At 42.0% G+C, this 13,869-nt stretch overlaps 1 protein-coding gene across 7 annotated transcripts in view; it reads left to right on the forward strand.

Annotated features, from left to right (window-relative positions):
- The window catches only part of PALM2AKAP2 (PALM2 and AKAP2 fusion), a 554,929-nt gene extending 550,114 nt beyond the window's left edge, over positions 1-4,815 (forward strand). For 5 of the 7 annotated variants that reach the window (XM_010365578.2, XM_010365577.2, XM_030919139.1 and 2 more), the window contains one exon: positions 720-4,815. In XM_010365578.2, coding sequence (XP_010363880.2) covers positions 720-727 — 8 coding nt within the window. In that variant the 3' untranslated portion in view covers positions 728-4,815. The remainder of the gene's footprint in view (positions 1-719) is intronic. The other 2 variants (XM_010365579.2, XM_010365582.2) reach the window with 1 other exon arrangement.
- The last annotated feature ends 9,054 nt before the right edge of the window (positions 4,816-13,869 follow it).

Consider the following 13,869-nt stretch of genomic DNA (forward strand, 5'->3'; position numbering starts at 1 on the left):
AATAATTTTTTTTTTTTTCACGTAATGGCTTTTTTAGTTTAATTTTGCCCAAGTAGGTTTTTGTACTATAAATATCATCATGGCTTATATAGATTTGCAAAGCTTGATGGACTGAATCCACACTGGTCTCATTGTTTGGAATTATTTTCTGGTTTGCTTGTTTATGAAGATACTGGGATCATCTGTAGTGTGCTGTCCAATATGGTAATCACTAGTCACATGGAGCTATTCAAATTAAAATTAACTAAAATGAAGTAAACGTAAATATTTAGCTTTTCAGCCACACTAGCCCTATTTCAAGTGCTCAATAGCCACGTATGGCTAGTGGCTACCATATTGGATAGCAGAGATACATTTTCATCATTGCACAAAGGTCAATTGGACAGCACTGATCTGTTGCGTGTAGAGATCTGCTTTATCTGAAAACTTGATGCAGAATCATAGCTAGTTCAAAAACTTGCAGAACATTTCATGAAAATTAAATCTCTCTATAGTGAAAACTAGGAGTCAAGTAGCAGATGAATTTTGGCTGTGAGATGAATGCATAACCAGAACCACTCATTCCCATTTTTCCAGTATCTCTCCTGTCTCCCAGCAGTACTTTATCACTTTCTCTTCTCAAGTTGATAAACAGAAAGGAAGAAAGAAACAAAGAAGTTGGTTTGTGTTCATAATTAACATCCATGAACTCTGCATAATTTTTTTCCCTCTCTTTACAGGTCCTTGAGGCCACACGGGTTAATCGAAGAAAGAGCGCACTGGCTTTGCGCTGGGAAGCAGGGATCTATGCCAACCAGGAGGAAGAAGACAACGAATAAACTTCCTTCAACCCAGGAAGCGTCTGTGGTGCTTGGGAGACCAAGAAACCAAGAAATTTAACAAGTGAAAGCATTTTAATGGACTATTTATTAAAGTGCAAACAAATTCAGCAATCCTTATGTAGACCAGAAGCTGCAATACACAATGATGAAACAAAAGGAAGTCCACCCATCAGACTCTGGACACCCAGGAGTCAAAAGAGAAAGGACTTCTTTTGGTGACTCAATCCCCGTGTCTGGTTTTGGGCCAATCCACAATGGATCCAAAAGGACAAAAGATGTTACAAGCAAATCAACATAGTTGCTACAGGCAGAACTGAGACCAGCCTCTCCGGATGATGAAGGACAATGGTGATAGGGCCACTTAGAGAGCAGTAGGGCCCAGGCTGGTGCAGCCTACATGGCACAGGATATTTCCCTGCACCAGTTTCCCACCTGTCGCTCGCAGCATTGGAGGGTGTTGCATTAACTCCATTTTCTCCAGCAGCCATAAAATGAATGGCGTTTCTCTACACATTTGCCCAGAAGAGGCAGTTATGATTCCACTTCTCTTGTATTTAATTATTTTTAATTGAGAACAACTCATGATCACAATTCATAAAATCCATATTTTAAGACAATATTTCTTCATGTTGCAAACACAATCTATTCTACATGAGGAGGCTGAGAAAGGGGAAGAGAAAACCAAACCAAATGGATGATGTTAGCTTTAGGATCATGTCTGCTTATAGTATTCACTGATCTGCAGTTTATGAGAACACATTTTCACAGTTACGTTTCTTCATAGGAAAACTATATTTAGTGGGCAACAACTATTTTTATGATGGGATGGGTGAATATATACATGTATAGAATCTGTACACACTGAACAACTTGGTTCAAGATGGTGGGGGCATTTTTGGAGTGGCAATAATTGAAAAAAAAGGTGAACTCTGCCTTGGAGAGGTAGATGACAAGAAATAAAAAGGTGTTTACAACTATTTTGTTTTATAAAGTGGGCCTTAGAGATAGGAAGAAGAATGATGGATTCTTTTTGGATCAGTCAGAAAGGAAACACGAAAGAAAAGTCATGAAGGTAGAGAGAGAAAAAGGGAGGGAGGGAGGAAGAATGGGAACAAAATAGGAGGTAAGAGATACTATTTTTTGCTGAGCAACCAGTGTTTTTCAGGATGATACAAAGAAAAATATAGAATAGAAATTTAAGTTCAGGCTTGGAATCAGCTACAAATCCTAAAGATGGGGTGTGTGTGTGTGTGTGTGTGTGTGTGTACACCATTGTGTGTTTGTGTAAAATGCGTATGTTCAGGAGTAAGGGTGTATGTGTGTATGTATGTGGATTAAAATTCCAGAGTGACCATGGCACTTGGGTGTACAGGTAATTCCTCCAAAGCTGTTTGCTGGCTTCAGGAGTGGAGTGAGAATTTCTTTTTTATGAAAAGGGATATAAAGGCACCGAGCTGATGCAGTATTTGTAATATTAAATTGACCTAACAAGGTATTTGCATGAGTCACAATTGCAAAGTTTTGAGCAGTTTTGTAATTTGACATTTAGGAAAGTCTCCTATTTATTCTCATGCTTTATATTCATGCTTAGTATACTATAGAGGATGCCAGCTTTAATCTTTCTGTTGTTTAAAGCAATATGATAAGGGTATTCAATAATTGGTGCCCTAAATTTCTGGATGAGAAAATTTTCAGTTCTGGCCTTGAGAAAAAAAAACAACCAGCCTTTTTTTTTTTTTTTCTTTGTTTTAAAACTGTGGTTTTTTAAAAAAAGCAATAATTAAGTCAGACCTCACTAGAAATCATTTTTGTTTTTATATTATGTCATAAGCTCTAGTGTGTTATTCTAACAAGTAGCAATTTCACAAAATTTGTATGTAGATGTTAATGCACATTTCCTTCTTTTATTAGACTAGTGTTGACTCGGGGGGGGACATGTATTCACAGATGAGAAGTAGGCACAAAGCAAAAAATGGAACCATCTACTAACAAGGATCCTTTAAAACTGCCAAGGGAACCAGTAACTTGAAGCCACATTCTACAGATGGCAGCCAAAAGAGCACATGGGCAATTGGCACCATCTTTATATGGTTCGTTCTCCTGAATATTTTGAATGAATTCTCAACAAAATGTGCTAGCCGCTGGGGTCACAAAACAAGTAAGATCCCTGTTGCAAGAAATTCATTTTATAGTGAGGGAGGCTGGCATGGAGACTAACATTCTCAGGAAAATGAGATCCGTGTTAGAGTAGAAGTCCTGACATGAAATGGAAGGACCCAGGAAGGAGGATCGTCTTTACCTGAGGATTTCCAGCCAGAGGTCCCAGATGCCTGGGCTGAGAACCCAGCAATGGGGGGGCATTCCCAAAGCAGGCACAGGGATAAGAACAGAGGAGGCAGTAGCATTGCACAGTCCCGGGCACAGTGGCAGTTAGGATGGCTGGAGAGTAGGATAGTTCTATGGATTGCACAAAAAATGTGATGTGCTTCATGTTTTCTCTGACTCATGGATCTGGTAGAGACCATAGACATGATATAGACTAACTTCCCCGTTTTTCACAAGAGGAAACCATCCTTATGACTTACCTTAAAGTTTTTTGTTCTGTTTTGGAGGAAACCATGTGCTACATGAAACCTACATTTGACAAGAGAATGTACAGCTAAGAGAAAAGCTTAAGAGGCCACACTATTCATGGAATCGCTTTAGAGGCAGATGATGTGGTCTTTGACCACAGTTGACTGAACCAGAGCATTTATTGCTTAAAGATACAGAGCTGGGGGTTCTTGGGCCATGCTCCGTGTGTGAATAAGGAAAGAAATGCTGTTTCTGGGACTCTCCCACAGTCACAAAGCTGTTTTCACTGTGGCCCCTACATCTCTTAACTTTTGCTAGTACTCCTGTGCTGCCTTCCGGATTACTGCTGTCTATTTTCCTTCTCCACTCACTGAAGATCCTAATATAATCCCATTAAAATGTAAATTACAGTTTACTTGGGAGAGCCAGATTTTCTCTGTGCTCTTGAGTTTTTTATTCATTCAAGAAACCTTGGGCCACCACTTTGTACATAGCACCGTGCTAGGCTCTGGGATCCCAAATGGACCCTTTTAACTTTCTGAAGATGGGACCGTCCCCTGGAGGAAAGTCATTCCTGCCTAATCCATCGAGAGAAAGAGGCTTACAAAAAACTTTGCCTCTGATGCTCGGCCCCACCCCCAAATAGCACGCAAGCTTGTTAACCTCACCTCTTACAAAATGTTTAGATTCTGTAGATGTTAAAAGCCTTTCTGGAAGTATTGCATTCTGCCATGTTTATAGGTGTTCACTTTCCTCCGGAACTGATTAACTACTGACATGCCTTGGCTTTCTCATCCAGAAATTATGGAAACAGGGTCTGTCAGTGGCAGGAGGCCGGGCTGTGTTTTACTTGGATGACACAATGCAATTTACTTGCCTCTTCATACCCATGCATGCTGCTCACCCTAGACAATGACATATAAGCCGTATATAGATCAATGTCCACATATATATACACACACACATATATATATAAAGCGTAACAAGGAACACTAAAACAGTGTTGATTCTTGTCTCTGAAGATGAATAATTAAACCTTTTTTTTCCCAACTAAAGAATGGATTTAATTAAACTAGGTATTGAAAAAAAAGTAGCCTAAGTGTTAGAGATGGTGAATATATTCCATTTTAGTTTAAAGAACCAATTTCCTGAATTTTAAGCATTCAGTGAGCTGCCAATTTTGATTTTGTATTGCTCTTTACCCAAATTATGTTTTCTTTGTTTTTCTTTTTTTGGGGGAGGAGGGGGAAAAAGCAGCAATACTGTGTTTGGAAATTATACTCTGTATCTGGCTTTCCTGTGTATGTTAACCACTTAAATGTTATTATCCTGCTTTGGTTTTATAGTGATTGTGAGGCATTCAATGCAAGTATACAGTTATTTTCTCATTAAAATCCAATGTGTGTTGAGTTTTTATAAATAATGGCTGCTTGTTTGACCGTGAGGGAGGGTGGAAGACTGGGCCAAACAGTGGCACGCCAGCGTCCTTGGCCGCTACTGTGTGACAGCTTCTGCTTCCTCGTGTTTGGAACAAAGGAACCAATCTGAGCTGAGGGGACACTGCTGCACCAGGCTGTTCCCACAGTCCCCTTTTCAATGCTGTCCCCAGCCACCCTGGCTAGATGCCAGAAGCTGCAGGTGCCTCTTGAGGACATAGACTTGAAGCCACAGCAAGAGCTGGACAAACAGCAGGATGAACTGTAAATTCCAGCCTTGCCTGTAGCTCTTGGCTCTAACCTTTAGAATACACTCTGAGCACCTGTATTTGGCTGTCCTCTGCAAGGAATAGCTGATGGCCACATGTTGACATGAAGGACTCCTTTTGTTGTATTCAACATAAAGCCCCTTTCCCCAAACTCTTACTCTGGTTTCTTTATTTTCCTACTCTTCTACCCCCAACTCTTTTTCTTTTCTTTCTTTCTTTTTCTTTTTTTTTTTCTAGAGCTTTATTATGGTATAATTTACTTAACAAAATTTACTCATTTCAAGAGCATGCGAAGACCACAGGTTTATCAGGAAGCATCCTCCCCACATTTCCACCTGTCCTCCCTTTTACTTCCTCCCTCCCCCATCAGTCTCTAGCTCCTCCATCCCATCACCCAGCCCTGGGCCCCTGGCCCCTGACCATCAGTTTCCTGGTCTTTCCCTCGGCCCTTCCTCTTCCTGGTACTTCCTTTCCAGCTGCTCTCTCCCCATTTGTAACTCTTCCAGCCTTTTTCTCCCCAGGATTTCCAACCATATATTCCTCTTCTGAGCATCTGGGGGTGTTCTGTGGCACCTGTCGGGGCTGACATCTTTCGACCTCTAAGTGGTGAGAGTTCTGAATTTGGCAGTGGGGGCACCCCTTTAAAAATTTGATCAAAGTCTAGCAACAGTGGATAACAGTCGTCACTGAGAATGTGACAGGCGCTCCAGGCTCTCCATGACTATGATATATTTATATTTATATTGATTTCCATTTTACACAGTAGGAAACTGCAGCCCCGGGAGGTTAGTTTTTCAATGCATGGCTTGTAAATGGTAGTGCTTGCATTTGAACCCGGGCTCTTAAGCGCTCTTCCCACAGAAGCACACATTGACAGCTTCACATACAAGGTTGAATAAGCCTGCTGATGTGTGTGAAGTCGAAATGGGCTTGCACCATCTCCCTGCACTGTACTGTACAGGAAAGGGGCTCTCAGGGATCAAAGCCAAGGCTGTGATAGCAGCCCAAGTCTAGGGGAAGAGTGGGGTTTTGGTGGGAGCAGCAAATAACTTTCTTCCTTTAGACGAACTTTCTCTGGGTTCTTCTCTTTGAGATCATCTCTCCCAGGAGATGGTGACAGCAGACGGCCCAGGCATCCCAGTTGCCAAAAAAAAAAAAAAAAAAGGATCCAAAATTGACTGCAAATAGGGTGATAAAAATGTGATAAAATTAAATTGGGGTGATGGTTACACAATTTTCAATGTACTGAGAATCATACACTTGAGTAAATTTTGTCAAGTAAATTATACCACAATAAAGCTGTAGCAAAAAATAAAAGAATAAGAAAGAAAGAAAGAAAAAGAGTTAGGGGTAGTAGAGGGAGTGGGAAAAAAAGAAACCAGAGTAAGAGTTTGGGGAAAGGGGCTTTATGTTGAATACAACAAAAGGAGTCCTTCATGTCAACATGTGGCCATCAGCTCACTTGCTGATGAAGAAGAAAACTTGCTCTCCAGGCTGCCTCCATGAACCAGGGGCAGTGGTGCTGTGACCACCTATGGATTCAGTCCTGATCCTGTTTCCATCCATCACTACTAACATCTGGAGGCTTCAGGCAGAGGTAGGGATGAGATTTGGCAGGCAGGCGTGCTGGGAAGGAAGGAACTCAGGCCATGTGTGAAAAAGCAAGTCTGCTGCAATGGTAGAGGAGGGTGCAACATTCACAATAGAAGTTATTTTGGGGGAGGCTCTAACTACAAAACTACCAATGTTAAAAGGCATTGGCCAGGTACAGTGTGTCATGCCTGTAATCCCAGCACTTTGAGAAGCTGAGGCAGGCGGATCGGTGTTCAAGTCTAGCCTGACCAACATGGAGAAAGCCTGTCTCTACTAAAAATACAAAATTAGCCGGGCATGCTGTTGCATGCCTGTAATCCCAGCTACTCGGGAGACTGAGGCAGGAGAACTGCTTGACCCCAGGAGGCAGAGGTTTCAGTGAACCCAGATTGTGCCATTGCACTCCCACCTGGGTAAGAAGAGTGAAACTCCGTCTCAAAAAAAAAAAAAAAAAAGACATTAACCCTCTACCCAGTGGAGGGCAGTTATGCAGGCTCTTTGCTCTGTGATGTGTGTCTGTGGGAAGGGATGCGGGCCTGTGTCCATTTTTCTGGCTCATCTCCCCTGTTCTGTATTTGTGGCAGAGACTGTAATTGTGAGACACACAAGGCCATGAGGTTACTTTGGAGCACACTCATTTTAATTATGGGGTTCCTGGGCCATGAGAGGGTGGCGACTATATCCCTCTGTACACAGAACCCACATCAAATTCAGAATTGAGCTGCTAGGGACATAGAGAACAAATGGGAAATTGAAAAGGAGAATGAAAAAGGTTTTAAATGTACAATATGACACCAGATGAAAAAATGGGGTCTCAGGAAATAACTGGAGATGCCACACCAGTAATTCTAAGTGTTGCCCAAGCATTCACATGCTTTCTGTGGGAGAAAGAAGAGTATTTGCATGGTGCACATTGTTTCATGTTGCGAAGACATGGTGATCTCAATGTCAGTTAACCTTGATGGGAGAGTTATCCAAACTCTGGATGGAGAGTTATCTTTGTTCTAAATTCAAAGTGGGTGGACTCTGAACAACTGGAATGAGACTACTGCTACCTGAGATGAGTAAAATCACAAATCAGTTTGGTTTTTCTCTGCCTCCTCATGTATGGAACATTCAGTGATCCACCTGCCTTGGTCTCCCATGCCACTGCACTCTAGCCTGGGTGAGAGAGTGAGACTCCCATCTCAAAAGAAAAAAAAAAAAAAAAAAATATATATATATATATATATATATAGTGAAATAATTGATCAGCACATATCAAATACATATAAAATACATTAAATGAATGTTACTAGGTGGTGCCATAAAACAAAATATTTACATAGATAATACAGGTAAATACAACCAAACAAATGTATGGTGGGTTGTTTGAGACAGAGTCTTCCTCTGTCGCCAGGCTGGAGTGCAATGGCACGGTCTTGGCTCACTGCAATCTCTGCCTCCCATGTTCAAGTGATTCTCCTGCCCCAGCCTCCCAAGTAGCTGGGACTACAGGCGTGTGTCACCACACCCAGCTAATTTTTTAATATTTTTAGTAGAGATGGGGTTTCACCATGTTGGCCAGGCTGGTCTTGAATTCCTGACCTCGTGATCCACCCACCTCATCCTCCCAAAGTGCTGGGATTATAGGCATGAGCTACCTCACCTGGCCATTTCTGTCTTTCTGACTTCTTTTCTTTTCTTTCTTTCTTCTTTCTTCTTCTTTCTTCTCTCTCTCTCTTTCTTTCCGTCTTCCTTTCCTTCTTCCTTTCTTTTCCTTTCCTTTCTTTCCTTCCTTTCTCTCTCTCTCTTTCCTTCCTTCCTTTCTCTCCTTTCTTTCTTTTTCTTTCTCTTTCTTTCTTTCCCCTTTCTTTCTTTCTTTCTTTCACCTGGAAGCAGACAACTAGCTCCTGCACAAAGGTCTCTGGACAGGACCTTCAAATAGACTTTACTTTTGCAAATGTCTGCCCATCCTCACCCGACCCTCCAAATTCAAAGGAAGGATATTAGCTTTCCCTGAGGTTCCGCAGGCCCAGGATGCATCCTTTGTTGCCCTATGATTGACTCATCTGTCACCTCCACACCTAAGAATGCTGGGCATTGGGAGGAGTACAGCCAAGGTCGGGTTTTTTCTGTGCCCGGCAGCCTCTGGTGTTTGCCAGTGGCTGACACACCACAGGTGGACCCAGCTTATTCAGCGACAACTCTTGGGATGGATGCTGGTTGTCATGGAAACACTGAAGATTTCTTTTTGGAATCCTGGGCACCACCGTCATATTGCTCGTTGCTACACCCTTTCTGATAGTTTGAGTTAAAGTAGAATCATAAAAGGGACAATGCTAGGAGAAGCAATAAAAGAAGAGCATCACATGCCACCATTTCTAAGGGTCTCACTTCTGAACATTTTATTATCTCTGCAATCAGAATGTGTCTTACAATCCCTGCTGCATGGGCACAGATGTCATGTACCTGGCCTGGCCTAAGCAAGGGGAAACTTGGCTGTAGCTGTTGCTATTGGGGTCACCATAATTGAGTTTTTAGCCTTGCTGGCCATGCATGTGTTGTTTATGTACTGACCCATGCAATGGAAGGCAAGAGGAATGGACAAGCCTTAGAATAGATTTTAAACATTTCAAAGAATGAGAAGCTATTGTAAATAATTTGTTCATCATTTGGATCATTTTTAGGATGACAAGCATGAGTTTGATGGAAGCTGCCTGCTTATTTAACTATGAGCTTAGTCCAATAGGAAAGTGCCAGTCACCAAATTTACAGAATGGGTATGGCTGACTTGGAAGGAAACTCCAGATTCAATAGTGGAGTACCCCCTTAAGAAATACTGTGCCGGCAAAGCACAGTGGCTCATGCCTGTAATCCTAACAACTTTGGCAAGCTGAGGCGGGAGGATTGCTTGAGGCTAGGAGTTTGAAACTACCCTGGGCAATAGAGTGAGACCCCATCTCTACAAAAGCAAACAATTAGCCAGGCATGGTGGCACATACCTGTAATCCCACTTGAAGGCTGAGGCAGGAGGATCACTTGAACCCAGGAGATTAAGGGTGCAGTGAGCTATGATCATGCCACCGCACTCCACCCCGGACAACAGAGTGAGATCCTGTCTCAAAAAAGAAAAGAAATACTGCACCAACACACATGGCCACAGGGGATGATCACGTGTATAAAAGTGTGGAAAAAGAACTCAGGAGAGCTAGACTTTAAACATAAAGATGTCTTAGGAATACCTTAGCCAGGTTATTTTGTTTGTACTTTCCTTTTTAATGCATGCACAAGAGTGATGTAACATAAAAATCTATATTTAATAAGCCCAAAGGAGCTATTCAATGGGTACAAAATAAACATTCTCAGTGATTAGAGGGTATTGGGTTGTCATCTAAATGGCAGTAATTTTTCTTAATGGTTACATTTAGAAATTCAAATTCTGATTGATGGCATCTGAGATGTGATGAAATGTGGTAATAAGGCAGCTACAATTCATTACAACTATAGGTAAGTTGTGTTATTCCTCCTTTTTCACTGTTGAGAAACTGAAGTACAAATAGTTGAAGTGATGACTCATGTAAAGTCATCCCTATCTAGGCAATCTTACCAAAGTCAGAGTTCTTAACCACAGAACTAAAGAGAATTATCAGTGAGGTAAAGACATTTTAACTTTGTGATAAAGCTATACATTTGAGCAAGAGACTATATTCACCTCTCTTCTGTATTGTGTTGAGAACAACACAATTTCTCTTTATACTGAGAATGTGGTTTGGGGAAGAGCTTGAGCTTATTGCACCTGGAGCCTATTATCTCTCCAAAGGTAGTAAGGGGCCAGGTGCCGTGGGTCACACCTATAATCCAAACACTTGGGGAGAACGAGGTGGGTGGATAACTTGAGGTCACGAGTTTAAGACCAGCCTAGCTGGGTGTGGTGGAGGGGGCCTGTAATCCCAGCTACTCGGGAGGCTGAGGCAGGAGAATCACTTGAACCCAGGAGGTGGAGGTTGCAGTGAGCTGAGATCGTGCCACTGCACTCCAGCCTGGGTGACAGAATGAGACTGTCTCAAAAAAAAGAAAATAAAAGAAAAGAAAAAGGGTAGTAAGGGAGCTAGGATGCATAGGAAAACCCCTATGTCTTTGTAGAATCTGTAATTGCCTAACACATTCTTCCTGCCCAACGCAGAGAAAAAATTATTTCACTGAGACCATGGTATTGCAGTAAAGGAAGAGTTTAATTAATGCAAGGCTGGCCATGCAGCAGACAGAGTTATTACTCACATCAGTCTCCCCAAAGGCTTGGGTTTTTCAAGGATAGTTCGGTGGACAGGGGGCTAGGAAATGGGGAATGTTGATTGGTTGAGGATGAAATCATAGGGATGTGGAAAATGGTCCTTGTGCACTGAGTTCACCACTGGGTGGGGGCCACAGGACCTGTTGAGTCACAAGACACATGGATCCAGGTAGAATTAGTTGGTTGCCAGAAATGCAAAAGTCTGAAAAACATCTCAAAGGCCAATCTTAGGTTCCACAAAAGTTATGTTACTTCTGGGAGTGATTGGAGAAGTTACAGATCTTGTGGCTTCCAGAACAATGGCTGGTATAAGTTAATGAATGTGCTTTGGTCAAGGATAGGCCAAGGTAGGATGTTTACATTCTGCGTGACTCAGCAAGTTTGTAGTGCAGGTGCATAACTCTGCTTGTTATAATGTAAATACAGCTATGTAGCCATAATATGGGAAGGCCATCACTTGGCTCTATGCCACTATTGACTGTAAAAAGTATAACTGCCCTGCTGACACTGTACAGATGCTCTCACCCCAAGAAAGAGAGAGTCAAAGCTGTCTTTGCAGATGGACAGAGGAGAGCCACAACACAGCTCAACTTGCTTGTTCTCAGAGAGAGAAAGAGTTAAGCTGCTGACCCTGAAGGGAGAGCTGGCCATGCAGCTGTGCATGGGACCTGCCAGAGCAAGCAGCCAAGACAGAGCAGACATTGTGAGAGAGCTGCTGATGAGAGAGCTGCTGAATAAAGCTGTATTTCACCTACCTATGGCCCCCCAAATATTCTTTCAGCTATCTGCCATTGATCCATGAACTCCCTTTGGACCTCAGCATGGCCTGGAATCTGACCCTGGACCTAACAGCTGGTTATCATTTAACCACAGCTTTATCTTAGCAGAATTCAACCCCCTCTCATAATCCTAATCTTGTGGACTTTCATTAGTTTTACAAAGGTGATTTAGTTTAGGGAAGGGCTATTATCATCCTTGCTTTAAACTATAAACTAAATTCTTCCCATGGTTAGGTTGGCCTACACCCAGGAATGAGTGATGACAGCTAGCCTGTGAGGCTAGGGGCAAGCTGGAGCCAGCCATGCTAGATTTCTCTCACTGTCATAATCTTTGCAAAAGTGTTTTCAAATCTCTGTATCGTTTGACCCAAAACTGGTTAGGAACAACACAGAGCAGGTGTTCATGTGATCAGCTGAGTTCATTCTATTTTTTATTTTTTTTGCAAAGCTTTTTAGTAAAGAGTCAGATAGTGAATATTTTAGCCTTTGTGGGTCATACAGCCACCCAATTCTGCCACTGTCACCTGAAAGTGGCCACAGACAACATAGAAATGAACGAGTGTGGCTGCGTTCCAGTAAAACTGTATTTATGAACATTAAAATTTTTATTTTATATAATTTTCACATGTCACAAAATTTATTTCTTTGATCTCTGTCAACCATTAAAAAATGTAAAATCAGACTGGGTACAGCACTTTGGGAGGCTGAGGCACCGGATCACCTGAGGTCAGGAGTTCGAGACCAGCCTGACCACAAGGTGAAACCCCATTTCTACTAAAAATACAAAAATTAGCCAGGCATGTTGGAGGGCACCTGTAGTAGTAGTCCCAGCTACTTAGGAGGCTGAGGCAGGAGAATTGCTTGAACCTGGGAGGCAGAGACTGCAGTGAGCCAAGATCACACCACTGCACTCCAGCCTGGGTGACAGAATGAGACTCTGTCTCAAAAAAAACCCAAAACAACAACAACAGCAACAAAAAGTAAAATCTCTTTGGGATGTACAAAAGCAAGTGGCAGGCCAGATTTGGATCCCAGACTTTAATTCTTCTGCCCCTGTTAGAGGGTCGATGTCTTTTCTCACAAGGGTTCAACATTTGTGATCAGGCAAGGAACTCAAATTAGGGCCTGACACGTTTTCTGTGGAATTGTTGACAGTTTGCTTATTTTAGATCAGATTTCTGACTTACAAAGTTGCCATGAGAATTGAACCATACATCATATGCAAAGTGTTTGGTGAGAGGTTGATACAGATGTACTTAGAGTTCATTCTTTCTAAATTCCTACATTTAGGGATACTTATTTGAGTGCCTACGATGTGTCACGTTCTATGAATATAAAGAAGAAATTTAAAAGGGGGGTTCTTAGGATGGTTTCAACTGGAATTGGGGAAGTTATGTTAAGTTCTCTCTTAGCACTGGGAGTTTGGGAACATAGCAGGTTTGAGGTCAGGCAATGTTTTCACACCTGCATTTCCTTAACTATTAAATAGGTCATCCAGTGAGAACCTGCACTGTCTTAGCATACTTTTAATTTTTCCACTCACCTTGGGATTCATATAATTATGTATTCTTCTGGACATGAGAGAGACTGCTAGGTGATAAGATGTTTGGTAAAAACGAGAAGGGTTTCAGAACTCATTAGTAGAGGATCACAAGGTTCCAGGAGCTCTAAAGGAGAAATTTAGGCACTTCCCAAGATAAGCATGAAGGTGGCAGAAGCTCCTTCACTGATCATGGAAAGGGTTAAAGATCAAATCAAAATTATTGAAAGGCTCAGGGAAAAATGCTGGCTTCAAACCCAGGTGGTTACAATCCCTCTTTAATGAATTAAAATCTACAGGTACTTAAAGATAATGGAAAGGGTTCCTCACACTACTTTCAATGTTTTCAATTGACTCAAGATGCTCACCTTTACCTGCAAGTATAGAATGTGACCAGGAGGTGGCAGTGGTCCCTAAAGTAAAAGCAGCTTCTAGCGCTAGGAACTTTCCTAGGAGGCCAGGAGGACTTTTCTTACCCTTCATACTAACCAGGAATCCATGAAGATGTACGTATAGCCATTCCCAAAACACTGCAATGAACACCCCCGTGTGTGCAGTCCTATCTGTAGATCAAATGTGGCACT

The sequence above is a fragment of the Rhinopithecus roxellana genome, chromosome 16 (assembly GCF_007565055.1).
Source record: "Rhinopithecus roxellana isolate Shanxi Qingling chromosome 16, ASM756505v1, whole genome shotgun sequence".
Lineage (NCBI taxonomy): Eukaryota > Metazoa > Chordata > Mammalia > Primates > Cercopithecidae > Rhinopithecus > Rhinopithecus roxellana.